This window comes from Hippoglossus stenolepis, chromosome 13, assembly GCF_022539355.2.
Source record: "Hippoglossus stenolepis isolate QCI-W04-F060 chromosome 13, HSTE1.2, whole genome shotgun sequence".
In the NCBI taxonomy this organism is placed as follows: Eukaryota; Metazoa; Chordata; class Actinopteri; order Pleuronectiformes; family Pleuronectidae; genus Hippoglossus; species Hippoglossus stenolepis.
Genome location: NC_061495.1, coordinates 7,400,019 through 7,423,985, shown reverse-complemented (window position 1 = coordinate 7,423,985; position 23,967 = coordinate 7,400,019). Strand labels below are relative to the sequence as shown.

The following is a 23,967-nucleotide window of genomic DNA, read 5'->3' as shown; positions in this document are numbered from 1 at the left end:
GCAGCAGTCAGTGTATAGTGTATGTTTTGCAGTCGGCATACTTTTTTGGCACCCAGCAGTTGTTGTTACATAAACTCTGCTTGCCGGGGAAGGCAGTACTCCACATTGCCTGGCTTTGAATTATTCAGAAATGCAGCAATACAGAAATACTTCTATGATGGGGTCTTAAAGTACACAATGGTGGACGTGAATGGGCTGCACTAAAATAGAGTTAAAGACGTTTTCTGGGTTTCGTGCAGTGTGTGCATTCTCCTGTGTGTGTGTGTGCGTCCGTCTCTCAGTGTGTGTATCATCAGGCCGCTGAACAGTGGGTCGAACCAACAGTTTCAATTAAAGACAACAGAAGTGTTTGTGTGTGCACAGGCGTGTGATGTGAAAATAAGGTCTCCGTCTTGTCGTCCCCTCGTAATGTTTGATCACGTTTCTTCTCCGTGTGTCACCTCTCGTTGGCATTTTCCTGTTTGTTCCAGTGTTTTACATGACACGCGGAGTATTTGTCTTTTGCACTCCTTATCACCCTCTCTCCTCACACACAGAATACCATTTTCTAATTAACTTCTCGTCCCCTCATATCACCTCTCCGTCTTCTTTGTCCATCTCCTTGTTGCCATAAATCTCTATTTTCTCTTTCTTCTGTCCTCTCTTTCCATTCCTCCTCTTGTCACCCCCTTCATGTCTCTCTTCTCTCGCATCGTTTCCGCCTGTGGTCCGTGTTTGGCAGCTGCTGCAGAGAGTCGTGAAAACTCCTTCAGCCGCTCGCGCAGCTCCAGCGTGTCCAGCATCGACCGGGACACCAAAGAGGCAATCACCACGCTGCAGTTTGGAGAGTCCTACGGGCGCAAGAGTGATGCCCTGCCTACCCCGTGTTTGTGGGTGGGCACCAGCTTAGGTGTGGTCGTGCTCATCCCGATGTCCATTCCCACTGACCAGGAGGAGAGGATGGAGGAGGCGGTCACCATTGGCCCCTGTGGTAAGTACCAGGGTTTCATCAGAGGTGTCATGTACCTTATTCAGGTTCTTAGTAAATGTAGTTTGTGCAGTTTTCTTGTGTGCACTGGTGTTTTATTTCTCAGTATTAGATCTAAAATTTTGACCACACATAAGAAACTGAGTCAAAGTGACTTATGTTTTGGACCTTACTTGAAAGATTGATTTTGGCCAATTGGGAGCAGTGCAACAAAATAATCAATAATTTAATCTAATAAACTTTATAAGGCGAATGTTTTAATAAAAATACATATCCAGCAGATATGGAGCAACGTTAGTGTTCATTTAGATTCATGTTTCTAAAGTTAAAGTAGAATTTCAGACCAGAAAACTGAAATGATGAGCTGAAAGATGCTAAAGTGCCGTGATGAACTAAGGGAAACTGCAGAGATGGGTGATAATTCTCTGTAGATGTGTCACTTGTAATGTGAGAGATCGATGTGCAGTGGTTGGATGACTCTAGATGGGAATAAACAGCTTCACAACACCCCCGGCTTCCTGGTTAAACTGATCACATGTGTCTGAACTAACCAATCAGAAGCTAAAAGGGCAGGGTGAGAAACACTGAGGCAGATCCAACAAATCATTTTAACTGTTTTAAAGATGCTGATGTAAATAATCAAATGTATGATTTTTTTATTGAATGAACTCGTGCATTGACTTCACTTCTAAACCTGACACTATCATCCGATCCATGGTGGTAAAATATTAGTCAGAGTTAACTGTTAGGTCAGTAAAAAGTCTAGTGTTTAGTGTTACTTCAACATGTTCACATTGCAGTAATAAGCTTTTTGCATTCTCCTTGTTTCCCTCATGACTGTGATGTGGACAAGTTCTTCAGAAATAATAAAATGGTGTACAAAAAACCCACAAGAAAAAAACACCAGCTCCCATTTCAACACCACTTGTATGTTTGACACAAGACATCCACTCAGACAAATGAGACATCTCAGTGTTGATGCAAAACAAGGCTTTTAGAATAAGAGCAGGCAATTTCCTCAGGAATTAAATGGGCTGCTTCGCTATGCGAGCAGCACTCAAAGGCTCAACTCTCCCTGGGTCCTGCTCATACTAGAAAGTGTCTAAAACGGCATTAGTCTCAATTAGAGGGGGAGTTTGTTGTCATGGAGAAACTCTTGACGGGCATTTGTCATGCATGGTCTCACATTGACTAAATTCTGCACTCAGAGCAAGGATGGATTTTACAGCTCTGGCGTGTTCGCACTCTGACTAAACAAAACTGAGCCAGTGAATTAACCCATCACCAGTCCAGGAGCCCCGCTGCGTGAGGAGAAAGGTCTCTCGTCTCAGGGTATAAACATCAATTGAACCAAAAATCCAGGCCCTTTGAAGCAGCAGCTGTTCTCTGGAGACCAAACGTACAAGAAGCGAGCTTTTTACTGGAAGGTCACAGATCCTGTTCCAAGGAAAAACTGGCGAACAGAGAAGCGAGGATCGTTGAGCTCTGTCTGTGCTGCTGGGGATTTCCTCTGGAGAGAGTGAATCGTCTCCAATGCAACAAATGATGTGTTTGAGAATAATATCGGCACACTCTAGTGTTATGTGAAAGTAATGGATTACTATGGAGACGAGTAGAAAACAAGTACTGTTTTAGATGTGAATTTTTGTGTTTAACTTGCATCATTCATGCATACTGACGTTACCAATCTCATTCTAATAATAATAATAATAACTTTTTATATGTAGCACTTTTCAACAGCCATTACAACGAACACAAATAAAAGCAAAGTCAAATCCATTCTGTAAAAGTGACCAGAGGGTTGGAATAGTCAAGTTTATAATAAATACCAATTATTCTCAGCATTATGTGTATTATGCTCTGATGTTCAGACACTAGGTTGCTATGGAGATAAGTGACTTCCTTTCATTTGCATCCTGCACTTTTTTGTGATAGTTGTCTGCTGTGGCTTCAGACATTTTAGGTCTCATGCAAACCCATGTTCTCCTCTCTTGTCTCATCCCAAACACTTGCAGGAACGGTCCTGATGCTGAAGGGCTCAGTGCTGCGCTTTGGCTTCTTGGACTGCATGGGGGCGGTCATTCAGAGCCCTTACGAGGCTTGGCGGGACCCCAACGCCTCCGAGGACCCCGATCGACCGCGGAGGCGCAAGCTGGTCAACTTTTCCCCGTCGTCGTCCCAGGACACCTGCGGGGACGGACATCTGGCCGTGGTGTGCTCCGAGAAGCAGGCCAAAGTGATCCTGATGCCCTCGCAGTCTTGCCTCTTTGTCCACAACATCACAGAGTCGTCGTTTGTGCTGCGCGCTGACGTGGTGTCCGCGTGTAACAGCGTGTGCCTCGCCTGCTTTTGTGCCAATGGTCACGTCATGACACTCAGGTACATAGACAGCTGCAACATTGTGAAAATACTGAAGGGGTCTGAATACAGGAATGCACTGAATTAGTGGCACTATTTTTTGCACATTATCAAATTGTGTTGAATCCTGATATTTGATTAAATTAGATTTGATAATCATAACTATTACATTTCTGTAATCGTGCTGTCTACATTTAGCTGTGCGTGTGGTTTATTGCGCAGAGTAGAGTTTTTATTATACAGATGTTCCTGCATGTTATCTAACTCGTCTCTTTCTTCTTGCCTAGTCTGCCCAGTCTAAGACCGCTGATGGATGTCAATTACCTGCCTCTGACAGACATGCGCATCGCAAGAACCTTTTGCTTCACCAACGGGGGGCAGGCTCTCTATCTCAGCTCCCCGACAGAGATCCAGAGAATTACATACAGCCAGGAGATGTGTGACAACCTGCAGGTCAGCACCGCAGTTGGTGTGTGTGTGTGTGTGTGTGCTGTTTCTATGACATGCAACATCTCAGATTTTAGTGTTATTAAAGACATTATGTACAGATAAAGACCTCACTAATTTGGCATCTGTGTGTGGGCATCCACTTTGACAATTTTCAGAAGAGTTCAGAAAAGTGTTTGTGCAGTAATTAAGCAGACGCCTTTGTCCCCACTGTTTATAAAGCCCAGAGCTGACAGCAGCTATTGAAGAGAAATGTCACACTTGTCATATGTGGTCTGAAGTACCGTGTGTGTGTGTGTGTGTGTGTGTGTGTGTGTGTGTGTAAACCCGGTCATATTCCTAGAGGTGTTTATTCTCAACAACCATCACTGCACTCTCACTAATGATAACATATGTCAGTGGAGCTGTGAAAATGATACTGTGCTGCCATACTGCCACCTACAGGCAGTATGGCAGTGGTTGGTTACTCACATTATGGTCTAGTTCTCACTGTCAATGTACGGTAAGAACAACATTTTATACTGTTATGTATATATGTGCACTTTGACCTCACCATACCTCATTGACCAGTGTGATCAACAAATGTTGGCGCTATGTCCCTGGTGCACAACTGGAAATGATTGTTTGATTAAAAACTGTATCAATTGCTGAGAATTCTTAGATTTTGTTCATGTTCATTATTTGCAGGAAATGCTCGGAGAGCTGTTTACACCAATAGAAACACCAGAGGCTCAGAACAGAGGCTTTCTGAAGGGCTTCTTTGGAGGAAACGCCAACACCGTCGACAGAGAGGAGCTCTGTGCGTTTATTTCTTGTTTTAAATTTTCTCAATGTAAAGTGCTTCATTTCCATGTGTGCTAATTCACCCAAAAGATGACATAAGTGATAATCATATAAGAATCATAAGTTCTCACATTTTTAAGGGTTAACTGTGCAATTAGCTGAGGGTTATGTGAATGCGCTTTACATTTCACCATCACTTTTCTCTCTTTATTTTGTACCTGATGTTGTTGACAGTCGGTGAGGCATCAGCTGGGAAGGCGTCCCGCAGTCTGGCGCAGCACATCCCTGGCCAGGGGGGGATGGAGGGCATGAAGGTGGCAGCGGGGGGAGTCGTGGGGGATCTGGCTCGGGCCCGTATCGCTCTGGATGAAAGAGGCCAGAGACTGGGGGAGCTGGAGGATCGAACCGCTCTCATGATGACCAGTGCAGAAAGCTTCTCCAAACACGCTCATGAGGTGAACACAAGAATTGTTATGATAGTAATTCATAGACAAAATATTTATTATAAAAAAAAAAAGTAAGATCATCTAATTTGATCTTAATCATGGTCCAAATATGTGTTTATTAATACTGAAGTAAAATTAAGATTAGGATAAAAGTTTTAGGATAATTTTCTCAATTACTTTAAGCTCATTCTCAAGGATTTGTTTAGTATTCATCCCCAAGACCTTCTCCCTTTTGTCTTTTCACAGCTGATGCTTAAGTGCAAGGACAAGAAGTGGTACCAGTTGTAATAGCAGCAGGACAGAGGGCGGAGGCTGCCCTGAGACTGCTGAGAGCTTTATGCCGGGACAGGGACTTTCCCTCTGCAGATGGGGGCAATTAAAAGAGAGACTCAAGAGTGACTTTGTCTTTACGGCTTGTGGACTGGCTATGTTTGCGGCACTGTCACCTTGTTGAATGACCGGGACGGGCTAGTTCCTGAGTTCCTTGTCTAGACACGCTGTGATGAGGATAGAAAGACGGTGGCGACATTTAAAGGACTGAAGAAACTGGAAGTGTGAATATCCGGCAAAGCGTGTGTGCGTGCGTGTGTGTGTGTGTGTGTGTGTGTGTGTGTGTGTGTGTGTGTGTGTGTGTGTGTGTGTGTGTGTGTGTGTGTGTGTGTGTGTGTGTGTGTGTCTGAGAGAGAGTGTGTATGGTTGGATTTTCTGGACCTCACTGTGTAGATACTCAAAAGTTACGAAACCAACAACAAATGCATGAAACAAAAATGGATGACTATTAAAAATATCCAACTGCCATATTAAAAAGCAGCATGCTACTTTAACAGGAGATACAAAAAAAAGTTTTATTTAATAATATAAGCCAACAACAGAAACTATAAAAAACTTTATATTTTTTGAAATACTGACAAAAAAAAGATATATATATAAAAAGGGAAATGTATACCTGCATTGCTATTAAGCCAAAAGTTGTGTTCCTTTCCCTTTAATTATTTTTCTTCTTTGGTTCATTTTAATTTTATGTTCTCAGTTTCAGCAAATATTACTTGACACAATATAAATGCACATACTTAGCTTTCTCTACACACACTTAGCATAGCGCTACAACTTTGGTATAACCAATTACTCCGGGCTGCACAGTGCAAACACAAATCAGTAGTATTTACACTTAACTCCGCACAGTCCGATCACACACATTTAATTTCACTTTACGGCTGCTGCTACATAATAAAAGCATTCAATGATAATGACGAATATCTCGCTCCCCAACTATAATTGTATGAAAACAGCAGAGAGCAGATTGACGTACGTGACGGCTGAAAGACAGTTAAACGTGTATTCTGGACACAGTGTGTTTATATCTATACGAACATATGTACTATTCACGTGCCATAAAAAAAACAAGATGGGTGAATCTACTTACTGTAAACAAACAAAGAGCTAAAGACTAGTGAGTATTCATCATGTGTTTCCTGTTGATCAGAGCAGATGAGAGAAAGTTCTTGGCCATAAGGGCATTTATCAGTCCTTTTTCTTTTGGAAAAAAAAATTCTAAATATATATATATATGAGGGTGTTTTTTTATTATTTCTTGGGTTGTCAATCGTTCGCCATTTGAGTCATTAGCTGCCTTTGTCGGGTGTACAAGTTTAGTGAGCCATTAGGTTGTGTGTGTGTGTGAGTGTGTGTGTAACAGTGAGCAAGAGCACCAACAAGTGTTCAAGCAGACTCTTTCTCTGCCAAAGCAATCAAAAATGAATGACACCCTCCTGTCTATCTCTCCCTTGGTCCTTAAAGTCGTGGCGTGTGCGTTTTCAGGCGTTGAACCGGAGTGGTCCTCGGGGAACCCAGAGAGGAGACCTGGAATCACGTCGGTTTAAACACTCGTGAGTTTCAGGAGAAGTTAGAGTATTATTTTATTTTTTTCCAGTGCTGTTCAGATGTTGAGTCAGTGAAGAAACTATGTACATGTGTAAAACATTTGCAACAATTTCAACTGAGGGCAAACATGTTTGATTTTTAATTTCCGTTCAATATTGTTCTTGATGACTATATCCTCTTGTCACAGTCTTATATTTGATGGTGAAAGGCCTCTCAACCGGAGGCTCTTGTATGTGAAAAACAACAAATGTTCCATGATACATTGTTGTGTATCATATTGTGATTGTGTTGTACATGTCAATGGGTAGCCACACGACATGTTAAAACAGCATTAACTGAAGGGGATATTTTGTACTACATGTATTCGTCTGTATTTTGAATCGATCTGAAAAGCTGAACGGGGATTACTGATATCTTATCTCTCACACTTCAGGCCTTTATGCGCACAAGCATTAACCCGTGTGACGCATTGTGTCTTGATCCTGTTGACGTCACTCCCACGTAAAATACGCGCAGCGACACCTATACTCAGAAGAATAACAGACCTGGATTGAATCCGCTTCGTCATTTCAGTCTACTTCCTGTCAGCTGAGGCGTCATTAAAAGGCCTTCAAACCCATTTGTTTTCGCCTGAAATCCAGAAGCAGCGCCTCGGGGATTTCAGTCATTATACATGACTTGATTGAATGAGATGTCTTAAACATGACAACAGAAATGATACATTTCTCTTCTATCGCTGTACCGTCAATGAGATTTGTGTTCAGTGCAGTTCTGTCAATGGCGGAGAAAACACATGAAAACAAAAATCACAAAAAACCAAAAGAAAATTGATTTAAAAAAAAAAAATCGGACTTCTACTGACAGGGTGTTTTGTTAGTATGTTTTTTGTTTTTTATATTAATTGTACAGTTCAATCTTGGGTGAAAGGTGAAACAAAAAAAAAGAAGAAGACACTCTTGAGATATTTTTCTCTGTATATGTTGTACCTGTTACTGCTGGTACTGTATCTGGTATTCTGGCTCTGTCTAAATCACTGGGACTCTGTAGTTCTTCTTCACACTGTCGTATCCTGAAAAAGGCATTTCTCTGGTTTTCTCAATGATGGCAGCAAAGTTTGTCTTATTTAAATGGATTCTACCACTTTTTGTTCTTATTGATATTATACTAGTGTATTAGAAAATTACTTGGCAAAAAAAAAAAAGAACTGAAAATATGTTGATGCAAAAGCTGAAATAAACATTGATTGATGTACACAGCTGAGAGCTTCACTGGTCACTATGAATAGAAATGTGTGTGAAAAGTTGTATTAGTTTTATATTAATTGTATTCATTTATACTGCTATATACAGTATCGTATGTGTTTTATGTCCTTTTAGTCATCTGCCTAGTCTGTTAATCACTTTGTAACATTGTAAAGAAAAATGCAACATCACTTATTACTATTATTAATACTATTATCATTAGTAGAAGTAGTATAACAACAATGTATATAATAATATTGTTGTTATTATAACACTACCTCCACCATTGAATAATAATATAATAACATGCCACACCCACAATCACAGAGTCACAGACACAATCAAAAAGCCAAGAGTTTAACTTCCGGGTGCGCGTCCAATCAGGTTTTCGTTCAGGAGTCCACTGCTCACCGAGCCAATCCAATCCAGAATAGGGTGGAGGGGCGACCAATCGGATCGCCGTGTTACGTGTCCTAGTCCCGCCCTCCCCCGCTCATTCAGCAGACAGAGGCGGCTCCTGTCACTCAACACGTCTCAACATCCCATAGTGTTGTTCCTGATGGAGACAAACATCAGACTTTAAACATCTGGACGCGTTAAAGATGGCGGGTCGTTGTGTCGGAGCAGAGTGAGAAGAGGAGCTCCACCTCCTCCTCCTGCTCCTCCTCCTCCTCCTCCTCCTCTCAGCGGCAGAGTCAGAGAGTCTCTCCCCGGGTTCGGTGATGTGTCCCCGGCTGTGTTCGTGGCTGCTGCCGCTGCTTCTGCTGCTGTCCTGCTGCCGGGACGTGTCCTCACAGGAAGTCCCCGGGGCCTCGGTCCCCAGTGCCGCTGACTCGCTGGTGTGGGGACCGGGGCTGGAGGCCGACGTGGTTCTCCCGGCGCGGTTCTTCTACATCCAGGCGGCGGACAGCTCCGGGAGGAAGTAAGTCACGTTCAGGCCCGATGCCGCTCTGTTGCTGGGGACCAAACTTTGACTTTGTCCGTTGTGGCGACCTGTGAACTGTCAGTGTCCAACAGCTACAGGAGCTCCACGTAGCAGCTGACTCTGTAGTGTGGAGCAGCAAGAGCAAAGTAAAGTATTATATATGAATTAAAATAATCCCTGCACCTTTGTTTGTTTGAGTCAACAGACAAAGTTGGACAAATGGAAAATATATCATTAATTCAATGAATAAAGGTCACATTAAGGTTCAGTTTTGTCAACACTTTGTCATCAATGTTTGTGTTTCTATGAGGGCTAGATCTTTTTAATTATGTATGACCCTGAAGTGCAAAACGTCAAATCATAAAACACAACAGAAAATACAAAAACAATACAGCACAACAAATAAGGAAACACAACAGCAAGTAAGAAAAGAAATTACAAAAACAAAACACAACGTCAAAACACAAAACATGACAACAAATCACAATGGCATTAACTTATAATGAAAAAAGAAGGTACCTACAATCAACAAGGCTTGTTTCTGTTTCTGATTTGTTGTTGTGTTTTGCGCTTTAGGGCCACCATAGTCAACCTTGAAAACTAAATGTCCTCCAATGTTCCCACTTTTTCTTATGCAATTTTAAACGGGTCTCATGTGGGCCTGTGTTGTTGTCTCTGAGGTGTCCCAGTTGGCCCAAGTGTCAGACGGGTGGAAACATAACCTCCCTCCAGGTCCCATGAGACAGGTCCCTGTTACAGAATCTCTATTAACAACTCAACACAGCACGATTACAAAGAAAGGACATCGTAGGAAATCTTTGAACCACTTGTGTTGTTTTGTGAAAGATGTTAGAGAACCTCCAACGAACCCTTTCATCCAAAATCTCCCACGGGTGCAATGAAGGTATCCCAGTCAATGCATAGTCCCTCAGTGGGTGTCACTTTCACACATGCTCTAGGTCTCCAGATGGATCAGTTTCTCTGCTCCATTCATTCAATAAACTACACTGTTGTTGTCTGCAGGTAGAGGAAACACAACACTAGCATTGCAAAATAAAGAAGCTATGAAATTATATCAGCAACAACAAAAAATAAACACAACCCTTTTTCTTCTGCTCCCATTTTTCACGTGTTAAAGTCAAAGATCTAAGATTTCTCTCAAATTCTGTTCACACATGTGTTAAAATCTCTAATAGTGAGAACTTGACCTTTAAGGGATAAGATGCTGATTCAAGAGCCTGGTGTGCCTTGAACTGGTCACAATAAAAGACCAATCTACAATGTGCAGTTCTTTATTGCCTAAGACGTTTTGAGGGAGCGTGCAAATGGCATGCTGAACTGAATCTTCATTTCTCTACCATAAGCTGCCTCCAACATCGTTTTCTTCGAATTTAGCTGTTCATCCAACCGGCCTCACGACCACAGACCACCTCCCACCACGCCAGCCCAGGACCGCCGCCCTGCGTCTTCACCTGAGGGATCGCCTCAGATCAGCCGATGAAACAGCTGGTTTCCACAACCAAACAAAAGTGTTTTGTTTATATTTTCGTTGAGTGATCTTTGTGACAATTACAGTGTAGTCAACGGGTATTAGAACAATAGTTCATTTGAAATAAAACAAAGGTTGAAATGTAGATATTCTAACAGGGGCTCGTTCTCCATGTTCTTCCCCCTCACAGTTTCACAGCATCCCCCGGTGAGAATACCTTCGACGTGAAGATCGTGTCTCCGGTGGAGCAGTTCACCAGGATTTGGATCCAGGTCCTGGATCGTCATGACGGGTCATTCCTGGTCCGATACAGAATGTACGCCACCTACACGGACCTTCACATCCACGTTATGCTCAAGAACAAGCATGTCTCCAAGTCGCCGTTCATTCTCAAAGGTAGAACCCGACTCAAAAATACGTTTTGATTTGTATTTGTGAAAGATCTTAATGATGTTTCTGTTTGTCCTCCACAGGCCCAGTCTACCACGAGGGCTGTGACTGTCCCCAGCCCAGTGGTTCTGAATGGGAGGCCCACATGCACTGTCCTCAGTCCTTCCCCCAGATAGACAGGGACCTGTCTCTTTACCAGAGTGTTGACCCTGATCGTAACGCTGAGGAGATCCCACTGCGCTTTGGACAGCGGCAAAGCCTCTGCCATTATACCATCAAAGACAACAAGGTACACGGGACCTGAGACACCACAACCACCAACAACAGACAAACTAAGCAGCAACATAAGCAGTACACATCCAAATCATCATGTTAGAAATATTAAATGTGTAAATATGGCTAAAAAAATGCTGATACATCAGCATTTGGGTTGGGTGAAGGTGTCATTAGTAAACAACGTTGTGAGTGGAGATAATGAATACTCGTAATGTAATGTAATGATTTATCTGTAGTTAATTTAACAGTGAAGAAGGGAAATCCATTAACACATATGTCATTTTACAAGAAAATCCCCAGTTTGTCCTTTGAATAGAGAGAGGATAGTAAAGTAGAGTAATAAAGGGTCGTGGTTCCTTGGGCTGAATAGTAATTAGGGCCATAGAATAATGTGAAGTCGGCCAGGAGAGCCTGAGGCTGTGCAGCACACATTCCACCGTGTTCGTCAATCCAGGTGCCTGCAACAGTGATATGTCTGAAGCATTATGTCTGAAACATTACCTGGACATATCAGCAATCAGTTGTCAAGGATTCCTACTCCCATTGTTTGTCATTTCTACATTATGTTTTCAGACTAAATAATGAGGAACACAAAAATGTGTTCCTCAAATAAATACCAAATAATGAGGAACACAAAAATGTGTTCCTCATTATTTGGTTTTTATTTCTTTGTATATAAGTCCTGTAATACGCATTTAATATGTTCTTGATAATTGAAATACTAGTCTGAAACCACATCTTTATCTGAAGCTTTCAGTTTTACGACATGGTCTTCCTTAGCAGGTGACGATGGATCTGTTGACATGTTGGTTCAGTAGCTTTTATAATTTTATTATAGGACTTTAAATTTGAATTGGTCTAAAGTTAAGCATGACTGTTAATTCTTGTGTTACTTTCATGTTCTTAAAGCTTCTTTTTATTTCCTTCAGGTTTACGTGAAGACTTTTGGAGAACATGTTGGTTTTAGGATCTTTATGGATTCTATCCTCCTGTCACTCACCAGGAAGGTACGCTCTTCTTTAAACTGCCTGTACAAAAATATTTGTCATTATATATGGATTCCAAGTCTTCAATAATGCACACACAGTATCTCCTCCATTTTGTGATATTATTTTTCTAATATTATTTTGTAATAACTGACACTTTCCTTCAAAAGAACCCACTCCAGTTCTCTTCTCTGTGTTGTTGTCTGTGTCCAGGTGCAGCTCCCTGACATTGAGTTCTTTGTGAACCTGGGTGACTGGCCGCTGGAGAAGAGGAAACCAAGTGACAAGATTCATCCCATCTTTTCTTGGTGCGGCTCCAACAATACTCAAGATATCGTCATGCCCACGTATGACCTGACTGAGTCTGTCCTGGAGACCATGGGAAGGTGAGTCTCTGTGTCCAAAAGCAACATGATTCATTAACTCTTGTGTAGTAGAAAAGTAAAAGTCTACACATACTGACCAACATATGCAGATCAACTCCCCCCATCACCACCTGTAAGTACAGTGAGCCACCATTTTCGTAATAGTCGACAAAAATAGCTCAGGAATGTCGTGCGGGCAGCCTCAAAGGAAAAATCCACCCAAATACTTACGAGTATAAAAGAATAAAAAACAGGTTTCCAAATATTGAGCTTTTTCCTTCATTGAGCAAAGGACCTGCAGTCAGGTTGGATTCATTGCACAGTGGGTTCTAATAGTGACCCCGTGTCGCAGGGAGCAGAAAAGTAGCTTATATGACAGTTATATTTATATTCTGTGGACATTTTGAATAATACAGTTTTGTTTTTTTTGCCTCCGTTGGTTTGGTAGATTTGTTCAGGACAATCGGATATGAATGTTTACTTAGCTTGTCCACAAACAAAAAATAAAACATTGACTCCTTCAGTTACAATCTTTCTTTAGCAGGTGACCTGTGCACAGCCTGCTCCCTCACACCGCCACAGTGCAGACAGAGTAATGAAACTCGAATAAACCTGTGTCCGGACGCTCATTATTTTCTCCTCATGCCTCTCTGCTTGTATAAAGGCAAACCTTATGCATTTTTATGAAGTGTGAGTTGGCTGATTTGTGCGTGACAAAAACCTCCCAGCAAACCCAGACACAGCCTGGATGCAGCCCTGCAGAAACTCTCACACTTTAATGACACCAGGGTCCTATTCACCTGTATGAACACATGCATGTAAAGTTCCAGATGCTGATATGAATGAGTGTGTTACAGATTTGACATTCATCATTGTGTCCATCCAATTCAACAGAGTAAGTCTGGACATGATGTCAGTTCAGGCCAACTCAGGGCCGCCGTGGCCAGAGAAGAACGCCACGGCCTTCTGGAGGGGGAGGGACAGTCGTCAGGAGCGACTGGAGCTGGTCAAGCTATCGAGGGCTCATCCTCACATGATAGACGCAGCTTTCACCAACTTCTTCTTCTTCAAGCACGACGAGAGCCTCTACGGGCCGCTGGTCAAACATGTCTCATTCTTTGACTTTTTCAAGGTAAGGAAAAATAAACCTTGAAGAAACTAAATCTGCACAAAAAGCCTCAATTGAAGTAGTGTCTATGAGGAAAGTATGTAACAAGCTAAAGACTCTTCAGTTAGCTAAATTGAATTTTAAATATAGCACTGATTTTGCTAAAAGTCATTTAATCTTTTTTTTAATTTGTGTTCCATGTCCACCTCCAGTACAAGTACCAGATAAACATTGACGGTACGGTGGCGGCGTATCGGCTGCCGTACCTGTTGTCAGGAGACAGTGTGGTCTTAAAGCAGGACTCGGGCTACTACGAGCACTTCTACAATGAGCTGCGACCATGGGAGCACTTCATCCCAATAAGGGCGGACCTGGGAGACCTGCTGGAAAAGATCCAATGGGCCCGTGACCACGATGAAGAGGTGATGATAATTATTCAGTTGGGTATAAACACCAACTGATCAGGCATGATTCTATGTAGTGGATCCCTATTGGCTTCGCTCTTCTGGGTTGTTGTGATTAAAAAATGAAACCAAGTCACTTTAATTCTTCTTTCAGGCAAAGAAAATTGCACTGGCGGGTCAACAGTTTGCCCGCAATCATCTCATGGGAGACAGTATACTTTGTTACTACTACAAACTTTTCCAGGTACAGTGCTGCAATCATCCAGGGCTCAAAGTATATTAGATTGTTGTTGATAAATATTATTGAAGTTATTCTGGATAATATAATTTCACATAATTTCTCTCTGTAACTTTAATTTTCTTCTTGTAGGCATATGCCAAACTCCAGGTGACGGAGCCGGCGGTTCGTGAGGACATGGAGCTTGTAAAGCAGCCGACTGACGACCTGTTCACATGTTCCTGCCACAGGACGAGGGTAACGGACACAAATATGTTTCCCTTGCATCAAAGGGACTTTACCCCAATCTCAGCTTACACAAGTAGCTCAGATAACGGAAATAAAGTCTCTTTTTCAAGGATGCCCTGATTACATTACACATGTACAAAACACATGAATCTACAAATGTAAAAATAATCATGAAGAGATGGGCAATAAGCAATATAAAGTTTAACAGAACAATGGAATTAATATGTTAAAGCAATAAGACATATAATAAAGGAGATATTAAATAGATAGGAGCCGGATCTTGGACCTAAAGCAGCTCAATGAAACTCAGTCATCACAGATGGTTCGATTTACACCTGAGCTTCCAATACCTCATCCTTCCACAAGATAATACCTCAATTTTAAAGAGTTTGTCTCCCTCTGGTGTGTATAAGATGTCCCTGCACCTAAAGTACATTCTCCTCCTAAAATACTGCAATTTGCACCTAAAAGTTACACTAACACTTAAAATAATATATAATTTTTTTTAGATTTATGATAAATACATAAAATACTATATTAAAGGCCATGTTCACCCATTTGTGTTCACAATGATCCTACCTAATTGGATGTCTGGTCAGATTCAAGTTGGGCAGAGCTCTGTAACATGTAAGTCTATATATATATATATATCACTCCTAATTCTAACATCAGTGTTATTGTTTGTTTTTCAGCCAAAAGATGAACTCTGATGGACCTGTCACTCACTTACAGAGAAGTCCTTCATATCTGATAAAGTGCCAAATAATTTGTACAAATGTGGATTCATTGTATGACTGTGTGATATGAATTAATATCACCTTAGGTCATCTTTTTTAAATAAATGTATTTCTTTTTTTACATGTTGAAAGTGTATGTTTTTTTTCCTGCTGTTATATTACACACTCACACATACAGATAGAGAACAAGATAAGACGACTTGACCTGAACATGTGAAAGGATGAAGACAACCTGTACCTAGAGGAAAGTTTTTTTGCAGGATCCAAAATTGGGACTATAAACTGTATATATACACACATATTATGTTCTGCTCTGTATGTCACTACCCTATAATGAACACTTACCATGCTTCACATTGGCGGTCAACATTAAACCTGATTTCTCTGTGTATATATATATTTAATATTATACATGCATATATTAAATCATATATATATATATAATCAATGGAAACAAAAGTCGTAAATTTAAGTTGTAATAACTACTCCCAACCGCTAGATGTCCCTAGTCGGCTGTAATGTCACTTGAGGTACCGCAGAAGACATGGAGAAGTTTGTGGAGGTAAATATAAACATTACATCTTGTGAACTTAACAGAGACTCGATCCTGGTACAACACAAACTTTAACTGTTTGTTACAGTCACTTTACTTTGTTTAGATTTTAGTTAATGTGTCAAACTGCGTCATTAACCACAAGAGAAACGATTTTAAAGCTAAATGTGGCTGTGATGGACGGTGCCGCTTGTTTCCGGTTCAGGACAGAGTGGAGGTGCAGCTGGGGACAAAGTGTGTGGACGCTGCTGTGTGTGTCCCCGCCTCGGAGACACGTGTCCACACCGCTGTGATCCTCACGCATGGAGCCGGTGGAGACATGAACTTCTCTCAGCTCGTGTCTCTGTCTCACGCGCTGGCTTCACGTGGCTTCATCTGCCTGCGCTTCACCTGCAGAGCTTTGAACCTGAGCTACAGAGTGAAGGTGTACCACGCTGTGTGGGTGAGGGGCTCCATCCACTCAACACTGTTTACATCCTCATCCTGTGGGTCTGTGTGAATCTGCATGAATAAGATGTGGTTTCCTCTCACAGGACTATTTGAAATCACTGCAGAGGTTTAACATCAAGCACATGTTCATTGGAGGTGAGTGCTACACAGTGTTTTACACACAGTCTGTGTGCATTGCAATAAAATAACTATTATCATCATCAGTCCCCCTTTAAAATAACATTTAAATGTAGTAATTATATTAATAATGATATATTGGTTTGTATAGCTCTTCTCAAATTAAAATTGCCACATGCTTCACAAATACAAGACACAAGTACATAAAAATAACACGAAAACAAATCAAAAGTCATAAAATAATACAAATATTCGAATCTAAGCATGACCACCCATTACAATAATACAAACTAGAATGAGGTAGAATCAGAGTATTCAATATGATAAAAGTAAGTTTTCAGCTTTGATTTAATTGAAGTTACTGACTCACCCTGCTGGATTTCCTTGGGTAGGTTGTAGATTTTATTTCAAAATCTCTTCACTTCACAAGATCACATACTGTCACAAAAACGTAATATTGTGCATAAGAATCTTGTGTTGCAGCACTGTTTGGGATTTATTCTCTGTGAAACGTGTGTGTGTGTGTCCACAGGCAGGTCAATGGGGAGTCGTGCCGCTGCAGCTTTAGCCCGGCAGCTGAGTGAGGGAACAGAGGGAGCAGTGCAAGGTGTCGTCTGCCTGTCTTTTCCTCTGCACCCCCCAGGACAGACACACGCCCACCGCCAGCGGAGTGAGGATCTCAGGGCGCTGCCGGAACACGTGCCGGTGCTGTTTGTGTCAGGCACCGGGGACAACATGTGTGATAAGGTGAGTTTGCCCCCACTGTTTTAAATGTACACTATATGGACAAAAGTATTGGGACACACCTTTCAGTCATCGAATTCATGTGTTTCATTCAGTTCCATTGTCATTGGTTGGACTTGGCCCCTTAGTTCCAGTGAAGGGAAAATCTTAATGCTTCAGCTTACCAAGACATTTTCTATGCTTTCAACTTTGTGGGAACAGTTTTGGAAAGGCCCTTTTATGTTTATGCCCCAGTGCACAAAGCAAGATCCATAAAGACATGGTTGGGTGAGTTTGGTGTGGAAGAACTTGACTGGCCGGCACGGAGCCCTGACCTCAACCCCGTCCAACACCTTTGGGATGAACTAGAACGGAGATTGTGAGATTTGAATGGGATGTCATTAAATCTCCTGTAGGTGTAATGTGTAGGTTTCCCAATATCTTTGTCCATATAGTGTATATATATTTTTTGGTCTTTATGTTAAAGTTGCAGATATCATGTATTGGTGTGCAGTGGAAAACCCAGTCCTGTAATAATTTGCATGAGTTGCATTTTAAGAAATGCTGTATTCTGATTATTCCACAGTTTTAGCTTGTGCAATGTATTTATTTTTTTGTGACATGTGTCACACCAATGATTTTGCTTTCTCCCTTTCCTCAGGTGCTTTTTGACAGGATGGTGTCAGAGTTAAAGGCTCCAACTGAGGTTTACTGGGTAAAAGGAGGCAGCCATGGACTGACAGTGAAGGGCCGGTCAGAGGAGTCCGTGATGGAGGAAGTCAACCTACAAGTTATTACCTGGATAAGTAAACAGGAAGCACAGATTAGTTAATGTCATCCTTGTTTAGTTGTGTTTTGTTGAATAAAGTATATTTGTCACAGTGCACTCGCTTTGAGTCTTTTTTTTTTCAGAAACTTTGTACAATTTAATGGAGATATTATTTTAAATCCTCCAAAACCACATTTTTATTACCAACTTGTTTTATATGGATATGTAGAATGTTGCAGAAGTTGATCATTGATGCAGTAGTTTTAAGTCTGACATTTTGAAAAAAGAAAATATATATTTACATTTATTTACAGAATAGAGACGTTTAATGTTCATGTTTAAATATCTAATGAAGGGACACGTCAGTGAGCTCAGCAGGTTGCATTACATTACATGTCATTTAGCTGACACTTTTGTCCAAAGCGACTTCCAGTCCAGAAGCTTGAAGAGAAGCTATTTAAAGCTCAGTCAGATATGGTTGTAATGTAGAACTGAGCAATAAAACAATAATTTTCATATATATTAATTTAATAAAGGGTAAACATACACATTTATGTATTGTTTATGCATTGTGGAAGCACAGTGAGGAGATATAACACATGAGTGATCGACCTCAGATCTAAAAAATGCTTTGTTGTTTATTACATGTTTGTATCTGAGACATTCATCCTGATAATTATCAATACTGACGGATATGAATATTTTAATCTTGATGTGATTTTTTTAAAAACCTTTTGTGATGAATGAGTCTCATCCTAAACTTAATGTGAATGGTTACAGACGTCTGTTATGCCATCTCACCTCTGGGACCACAACTACTGAGGGATGGTCCCCAGCACCTCCACGCCCTCTGCTGGGGACTTGAGGGGAGACATCCTGGGAGCCTGCGGAGTCAGGAAGTCTCCATCCCTGTCCTGTGTTGCCATGACAGCCAGTCACATCTCAAATTGTTAGAATTAGAGAGGGTTAGACATGTCTTAAGATTTCTTTCTTCCAACATTTTGTTCTTCATTTCTCAGAAAACTATTGATGGATCCTGATGAAAAAAATCTGACCTGTTTAGAAGACTGAGATTTATGACTGAAGTTTAGTTTAGCTTAGCTTAGCTTAGCTTAGTTTACTTTACTTTACTTTAGTCAGCTTTACTTTACTTTACTTTACTTTACTTTAGTCAGCTTTACTTTACTTTACTTTACTTTACTTTAGTCAGCTTTACTTTACTGTATTTGTTGCTTCAGTTTCTGTGAGCTGTGCCTTTAACGCGGACTCTGACGTCGCTGTGCAGTGGACTTCGATTGGCTGGCTCACTTCCGGGTGTGTGTCTCTCCTGCAGAGCAGCATGGCAGCTGAGCCGTGGAACAGAGTAAATATCTCCTTCCCTGGTGCTGTTTCCAGTGTCCGGGTAACTTTCAGCTCAGCTACAGGTACCACGCAGTTTGTCCTATAAAGATATGATAAATATCTCACTTTGCTGCGTCATGTCGCTTCCAGGCCATGTGAGCTGGGCTGTGCTAGGCTGGGCTGTGCCAGTGGGCTGTGCTAGTGTGCACCTTCATATCCTCCCTCATGTGTGTGTGCGTCGCTGTTTTTCCAGGTACAAACGTTGCAGCTCTGTTGGTTGAAAACGCGAAGGTCCTCAAACTGCTCCGCAGTGAGATTCTTCAGACGGAGGTTCGCGTCCTCTACGAGCTGCTGTACATCCTCAACAACAGCTTCCGGGGAAACAAGACGCTCAAAGGTCTGAAGCAGGTGAGACCCTCCTCACGTGTGAAGGATGTGTGACCTGCTTCAGCTGGTTAAACATCTCACTGTGTCCATGTTTCACATCTTGTCTTCTCTGCCCCAGGTGGAACAATGTGTAAACAGGCTGAAGAACATGAAGCTGGACGTGGCTCTTGATGAACTGGCCTGTCTGTGTCCCAGCAGGATTCAAAGGTAGTTAACACTGGGTCAGTGTCACGTGGTGGTTGGGCCCTTTATCATGTTGTGTTTACTGGGTATTCATTGATTTGAATAAACAAATATACCTAAAAAAAACACCCAACAACAACATTCTAGGTAAAAGAGACAGTTATCACATACTCCTGAATGTAATTAATAATGTTGATAAAGAAAAATAAATACTAAAATACGACTAAGAAAAACTCAAAAAACAACAAATTATATTGACAGTGGGAATATTTAAACTAAGATAGAAGAAAAACAAGAATCAAAATTATGAACATATTTCCTTAGTAAAACAAAATCACATCTACAAAGTTCTTTCATCCTTTTCTCACTTGCTGCCCTCTGTGTTCTTTCGGTAAAACAAACCAAGCAGTGAAAATAAATCAAACTTCAATCAGTTGTCGTAGATCCATTAAAGCACAACTACGAGGTTGAGGTACTTTCGCACCAGCTAGAGACATCAGGCTGTGTGTGAAAAATAATATATTTAATTGGGGCGTTTATTTAATCAACATCACAACAAAATACAAAAAATACTCTTCAGTCCAAGTTTAATCAATGTGCTTGGTTGCCTCAGTAATTGAGCAGTAATTAAGGGTTGTTTTTGTGTGTGTGTGTGTGTGTGTGTGTGTTTTTAGAGGACTCGGCATCAAGACCGGTAACTGTGATGTTCCCAGTCAGCCCATGCTGGAGTGGCTCGGTCTCAAAGTGCTGGGAGCCGCCCAGCTGATGAGCTGCACGCTGGACCGCTGCTGCAGAGCTTTCTCGTATCCTTTTCAAATGTGGTACCGTTATAAAACATGTGGTTGTTCATTCCTGAGGAGACGTACGATAGAAACCTCCCAAGATGTGGATCTGTTTGTTTGAATTGAGTGTTACCGCCTCTTCAATAAGTCATGTCCTTAACAGATTTGTTTCAGACTCTCACATCAGCACATGAAATTGGAGGAGTTTGTTATCTTGAATTTGGTGATAACCAGCTTGCTCAGTCGTCTGTGGTGAGTGTTTTTCCTCATTGTTGCAGTGGCAGAATTAGAACATGCTCTAGAAAAGTCTGCATCTGATATTTTATGATATGTCCTTATTTATAAAACACCCCCCACGATCTAAATCCACCCGTCACTGTGCCTCCATCAGGGTGATTTTCCGTGGCGTCCTGGTCAGCCTGTCCACTCTGTACAAGCAGCTCCTGGAGTTCCTCAGAGAAGTCGCCCAGGCTCAGCCCATGCCCTTCCTCACAGACTTCTCCCTGCCCCCAGATGTGGCTCAGCTCCTGAGTCCCTCTCATGCATTGTTACTGATCGAAAGGCCAAAGCCTGGTTCCCACCCCAAAGAACACAAGGAGACGCAGAAGAAGAAGAAGAGTTCTACTGTTATAGTCAGGAAACGTGGACAGAAGGGGAAGGTTAGGGAAGATCTGGGTGTGGCTATTGAAAGAGGTATGGAGCTTCATCCATGGATTTGTATTTTATATTAAGCACTTACTCAGGGCAGTAATGTGATACTGTCTTAAAATATGTGTTGTGTGTTTCATTCATTCGAGTCAATTAGAAGTAGATAAAAGAAACAAATGTCCCACTGTTTGAAAATGTTGTTTTAATCTAGCAGCTTATTTTTAATGAGATTTACATTACTCATTTTTATTCTTGTCTTTATTTCCAAGGTTTAGTTCATGACACAGACATGAAGTCATTTCTGGAGTCTTTCAGGAACTTTCAAGAGGTATGTGAGCAAATCAGATGCAGCATTTATTTATTTACTTATTTTATTATTTAGAGAATATTTAATTACTAAGTGCTGTCAACTGATCATCCAATGTACTGATCCTTTGACAAATCCTTCCCACAGACACCTAACAAGACAGACGGGACACAAAGATTCAAGAAACTAGTGAGAGAAGCGACTTCATTCACAGACATGGCGGCTTATCTGGAAGAACTGATCACATGGTGTAAATCCCAGCAGAGAAAAAAGGAAAAACGTCTTTTAACCTTCCTGCAGTTGAAGTGCCACAAGATGACGTGCCTGGAGGCTGCCGGCTACAAGTAAGACCAGCACCACACAATAGGAAGTTGTTGAGGTAGAACTACTATGACGAGGTTGGAATATTAAATATATCTTTCTCCTGATGCTCAGTGTCCAGAGGAAGTTGCCGAGCTTCAGACGGGAAGTTCTCTGGGCTTCATCTCTTCGGGGTTCGGCGCCGAGAACCTTCCGCTTCTCTGCCTCCCTGAGGATGAATCCTCGCCGGAGAGCGCGTTTTCATTACCTCAGGAGACAATTAAGGTTTTCAACAATCAAGACTGGTGTAAAAAAGAAACACCTGAGGAGGAGCAGAAGGTGTGAGTTATCAGCATCTGGACTGTCAGTGGACGAACAAAGTAGCAGGACCACACATAAGGAGACACCTCAGACCACTGACTGTGAAGGACAAGATGACATAGATGATATTTTTGCGTCTGTAGGTTTTTGACACTTTGAAACAAACTCAGTGGGGGGGCAGCTGAGCTGTGGACTCTGAATGATCAAACTGGGATGTGACTTGATTTTAACCTCAGTCAGTAAAACAGATTTTAACTGGTGATGTTTTCAAAGCAGGAAAAGTTTAAGAGATATAACTGGAGATCAACAGTTCTTTTTGTGTGATACCAGGTTCAAGGGGTTTGTGCCTTAGCTGTAATAAAACCTTTTTATTATTGATCCTGTGTCTGTGAATTTAATGTTGCCAGGGATCAGTTAAACTATTCATGGTCACCATTATTCATGGTAAGTTTAAATATGTATTTTGAATCATAGGAAACAAAAACCTCCCATATGCAAGAAGAAATGTGATTTTCTGATATTTACTAAGTGCAGGTTGACAATGCAGAAAAGTAATGTTGTAATCTTATACATCTTATGCAGACATTTTGTATTTTTGTGAACAGGGATTTAAATTTACATTTAGCTGAATAATGACAAGTGACGTGGGTGTGTGAGAAGGAATAAACCCAGTACAACACTTCAAAGTTTGTACTCATAACTTTTAGTCTCTAGTGAGGACCGACCACTTGCTATAATAACTGATAACATATCAACTCAAGATGAATGTTGAGAATATAAAGTATTAAATTAAGATAACTGTACACACTGGCTGTAAACACTAAAACAGTGTAAACAGATGATAGATAGCAACTCAGTGAGAAAATATACTAAATAAACTCAACTCAGCAATAAGTAATGAGGTAAAATATCTTGGTCATTTTATCACAGATCATATGAAAGATGATATCTACAGTCAATGTTTGACTCAAGCAAATATTTTATGCAGGTTTACTGAGTGCACATACTGTCCTATACTGCCCACATGTGGTCAAACTACAAATAAGCAAGCTTAATGAAACATGGAGGTGCTTACTATGATTCTGTGAGAATATTACTGAAGAGACTGAGATGGTCGAGTGCAAATTAAATGTTTGTGGCTGCAGGAGTCAACACTTTCTAATCTGTCCTATGAAATATCATGTGACTAAATGAAATCGTCTTGGTTTAATCAAATACCAGAAACAATTCATGGAATGGTTAAACAGCCAAACCACAGTGATACTTGTTGTTGAACATAATAGTATTATATTTGGTTGTCTGTTCAAGGACAAAAATCAGCTGAGGAAACTGAGCATCTTCATGGGGCTCCAGCCTATATGCAGTCTGTGGCTCCAGCTGGATTTCTAGCTCTGCCTGGTGGAGATGATGATAAACAACTCAATCAGTGATTATTCTCCTACAATATTGATTGACTCCCTCAACCTTGTTAACTGTAATGCTCCTGGCAGAGGCAGCTGGAGACAGCAGAGGTGTCAGTCTTCTTGAGAATCTGTGAGTGCCGATATGAACAGAGAGCACACTGGCATGAGTTGAGAAAATCGATATCACACGAAATGTCTGTTCAAAATGCTGATATGTGCAGGTGCACTGATGATGACAGAATGGAACGGTTGTTTAATTTGAATGCACCTGAGTTTCTAAATGTTGGAAAATAACGTCATGATGGTTTATTTGTTTAGTGTGGTTATTGATGCTGCTAATCTGGTTTGTTTCTTTTCCTCTACTTTGTCCTTTTCTAAATAACATCTGTTTTAGGCTGCATGGGCTCATAATGT

General features: G+C 41.2%; 4 protein-coding genes across 12 annotated transcripts in view; all 4 read left to right on the top strand.

Moving 5' to 3' along the window:
* Positions 1-8,137, top strand: part of stxbp5l (syntaxin binding protein 5L) — a 123,014-nt gene extending 114,877 nt beyond the window's left edge. For all 9 annotated transcript variants that reach the window (XM_035175424.2, XM_035175422.2, XM_035175421.2 and 6 more), the window contains 6 exons: positions 722-970; positions 2,983-3,346; positions 3,613-3,778; positions 4,460-4,571; positions 4,790-5,010; positions 5,248-8,137. In XM_035175424.2, coding sequence (XP_035031315.1) covers positions 722-970; positions 2,983-3,346; positions 3,613-3,778; positions 4,460-4,571; positions 4,790-5,010; positions 5,248-5,289 — 1,154 coding nt within the window. In that variant the 3' untranslated portion in view covers positions 5,290-8,137. The remainder of the gene's footprint in view (positions 1-721; positions 971-2,982; positions 3,347-3,612; positions 3,779-4,459; positions 4,572-4,789; positions 5,011-5,247) is intronic.
* A 468-nt stretch (positions 8,138-8,605) lies between these two features.
* Positions 8,606-15,390, top strand: poglut2 (protein O-glucosyltransferase 2). The gene is made up of 10 exons (XM_035175674.2): positions 8,606-9,045; positions 10,728-10,933; positions 11,011-11,216; positions 12,133-12,210; positions 12,403-12,575; positions 13,449-13,686; positions 13,875-14,084; positions 14,221-14,310; positions 14,437-14,541; positions 15,225-15,390. Exons 1-10 carry the CDS (start codon positions 8,846-8,848, stop codon positions 15,240-15,242), a joined length of 1,524 nt encoding a protein of 507 aa, XP_035031565.2. The 5' UTR covers positions 8,606-8,845; the 3' UTR covers positions 15,243-15,390.
* Positions 15,391-15,788: 398 nt separating this feature from the next.
* Positions 15,789-17,996, top strand: tex30 (testis expressed 30). The gene is made up of 5 exons (XM_035175592.1): positions 15,789-15,831; positions 16,028-16,264; positions 16,356-16,407; positions 16,922-17,136; positions 17,774-17,996. Exons 1-5 carry the CDS (start codon positions 15,814-15,816, stop codon positions 17,942-17,944), a joined length of 693 nt encoding a protein of 230 aa, XP_035031483.1. The 5' UTR covers positions 15,789-15,813; the 3' UTR covers positions 17,945-17,996.
* Positions 17,997-19,165: 1,169 nt separating this feature from the next.
* On the top strand, positions 19,166-22,528 carry nepro (nucleolus and neural progenitor protein). The gene is made up of 9 exons (XM_035175591.2): positions 19,166-19,305; positions 19,476-19,630; positions 19,728-19,816; positions 20,467-20,595; positions 20,749-20,826; positions 20,966-21,267; positions 21,492-21,550; positions 21,677-21,873; positions 21,965-22,528. The coding sequence occupies exons 1-9, from the start codon at positions 19,221-19,223 to the stop codon at positions 22,299-22,301; spliced, it is 1,431 nt and encodes a 476-aa protein (XP_035031482.2). The 5' UTR covers positions 19,166-19,220; the 3' UTR covers positions 22,302-22,528.
* The last annotated feature ends 1,439 nt before the right edge of the window (positions 22,529-23,967 follow it).

What these genes read in the sequence shown, in the direction of transcription:
- poglut2 (XM_035175674.2), top strand. Translation starts at nt 8,846, where the DNA reads ATGTGTCCCCGGCTGTGTTCGTGGCTGCTGCCGCTGCTTCTGCTGCTG. An exon ending in GCGGACAGCTCCGGGAGGAA is followed by an intron (nt 9,046 to 10,727) that starts GTAAGTCACGTT and finishes TCCCCCTCACAG; the next exon opens with TTTCACAGCATCCCCCGGTG. An exon ending in ATACCATCAAAGACAACAAG is followed by an intron (nt 11,217 to 12,132) that starts GTACACGGGACC and finishes TATTTCCTTCAG; the next exon opens with GTTTACGTGAAGACTTTTGG.
- tex30 (XM_035175592.1), top strand. An exon ending in AGGTGTACCACGCTGTGTGG is followed by an intron (nt 16,265 to 16,355) that starts GTGAGGGGCTCC and finishes TTCCTCTCACAG; the next exon opens with GACTATTTGAAATCACTGCA. An exon ending in CAAGCACATGTTCATTGGAG is followed by an intron (nt 16,408 to 16,921) that starts GTGAGTGCTACA and finishes GTGTGTCCACAG; the next exon opens with GCAGGTCAATGGGGAGTCGT.
- nepro (XM_035175591.2), top strand. Translation starts at nt 19,221, where the DNA reads ATGGCAGCTGAGCCGTGGAACAGAGTAAATATCTCCTTCCCTGGTGCT. An exon ending in AACTTTCAGCTCAGCTACAG is followed by an intron (nt 19,306 to 19,475) that starts GTACCACGCAGT and finishes CTGTTTTTCCAG; the next exon opens with GTACAAACGTTGCAGCTCTG. An exon ending in GGGTGTGGCTATTGAAAGAG is followed by an intron (nt 21,268 to 21,491) that starts GTATGGAGCTTC and finishes TTTATTTCCAAG; the next exon opens with GTTTAGTTCATGACACAGAC.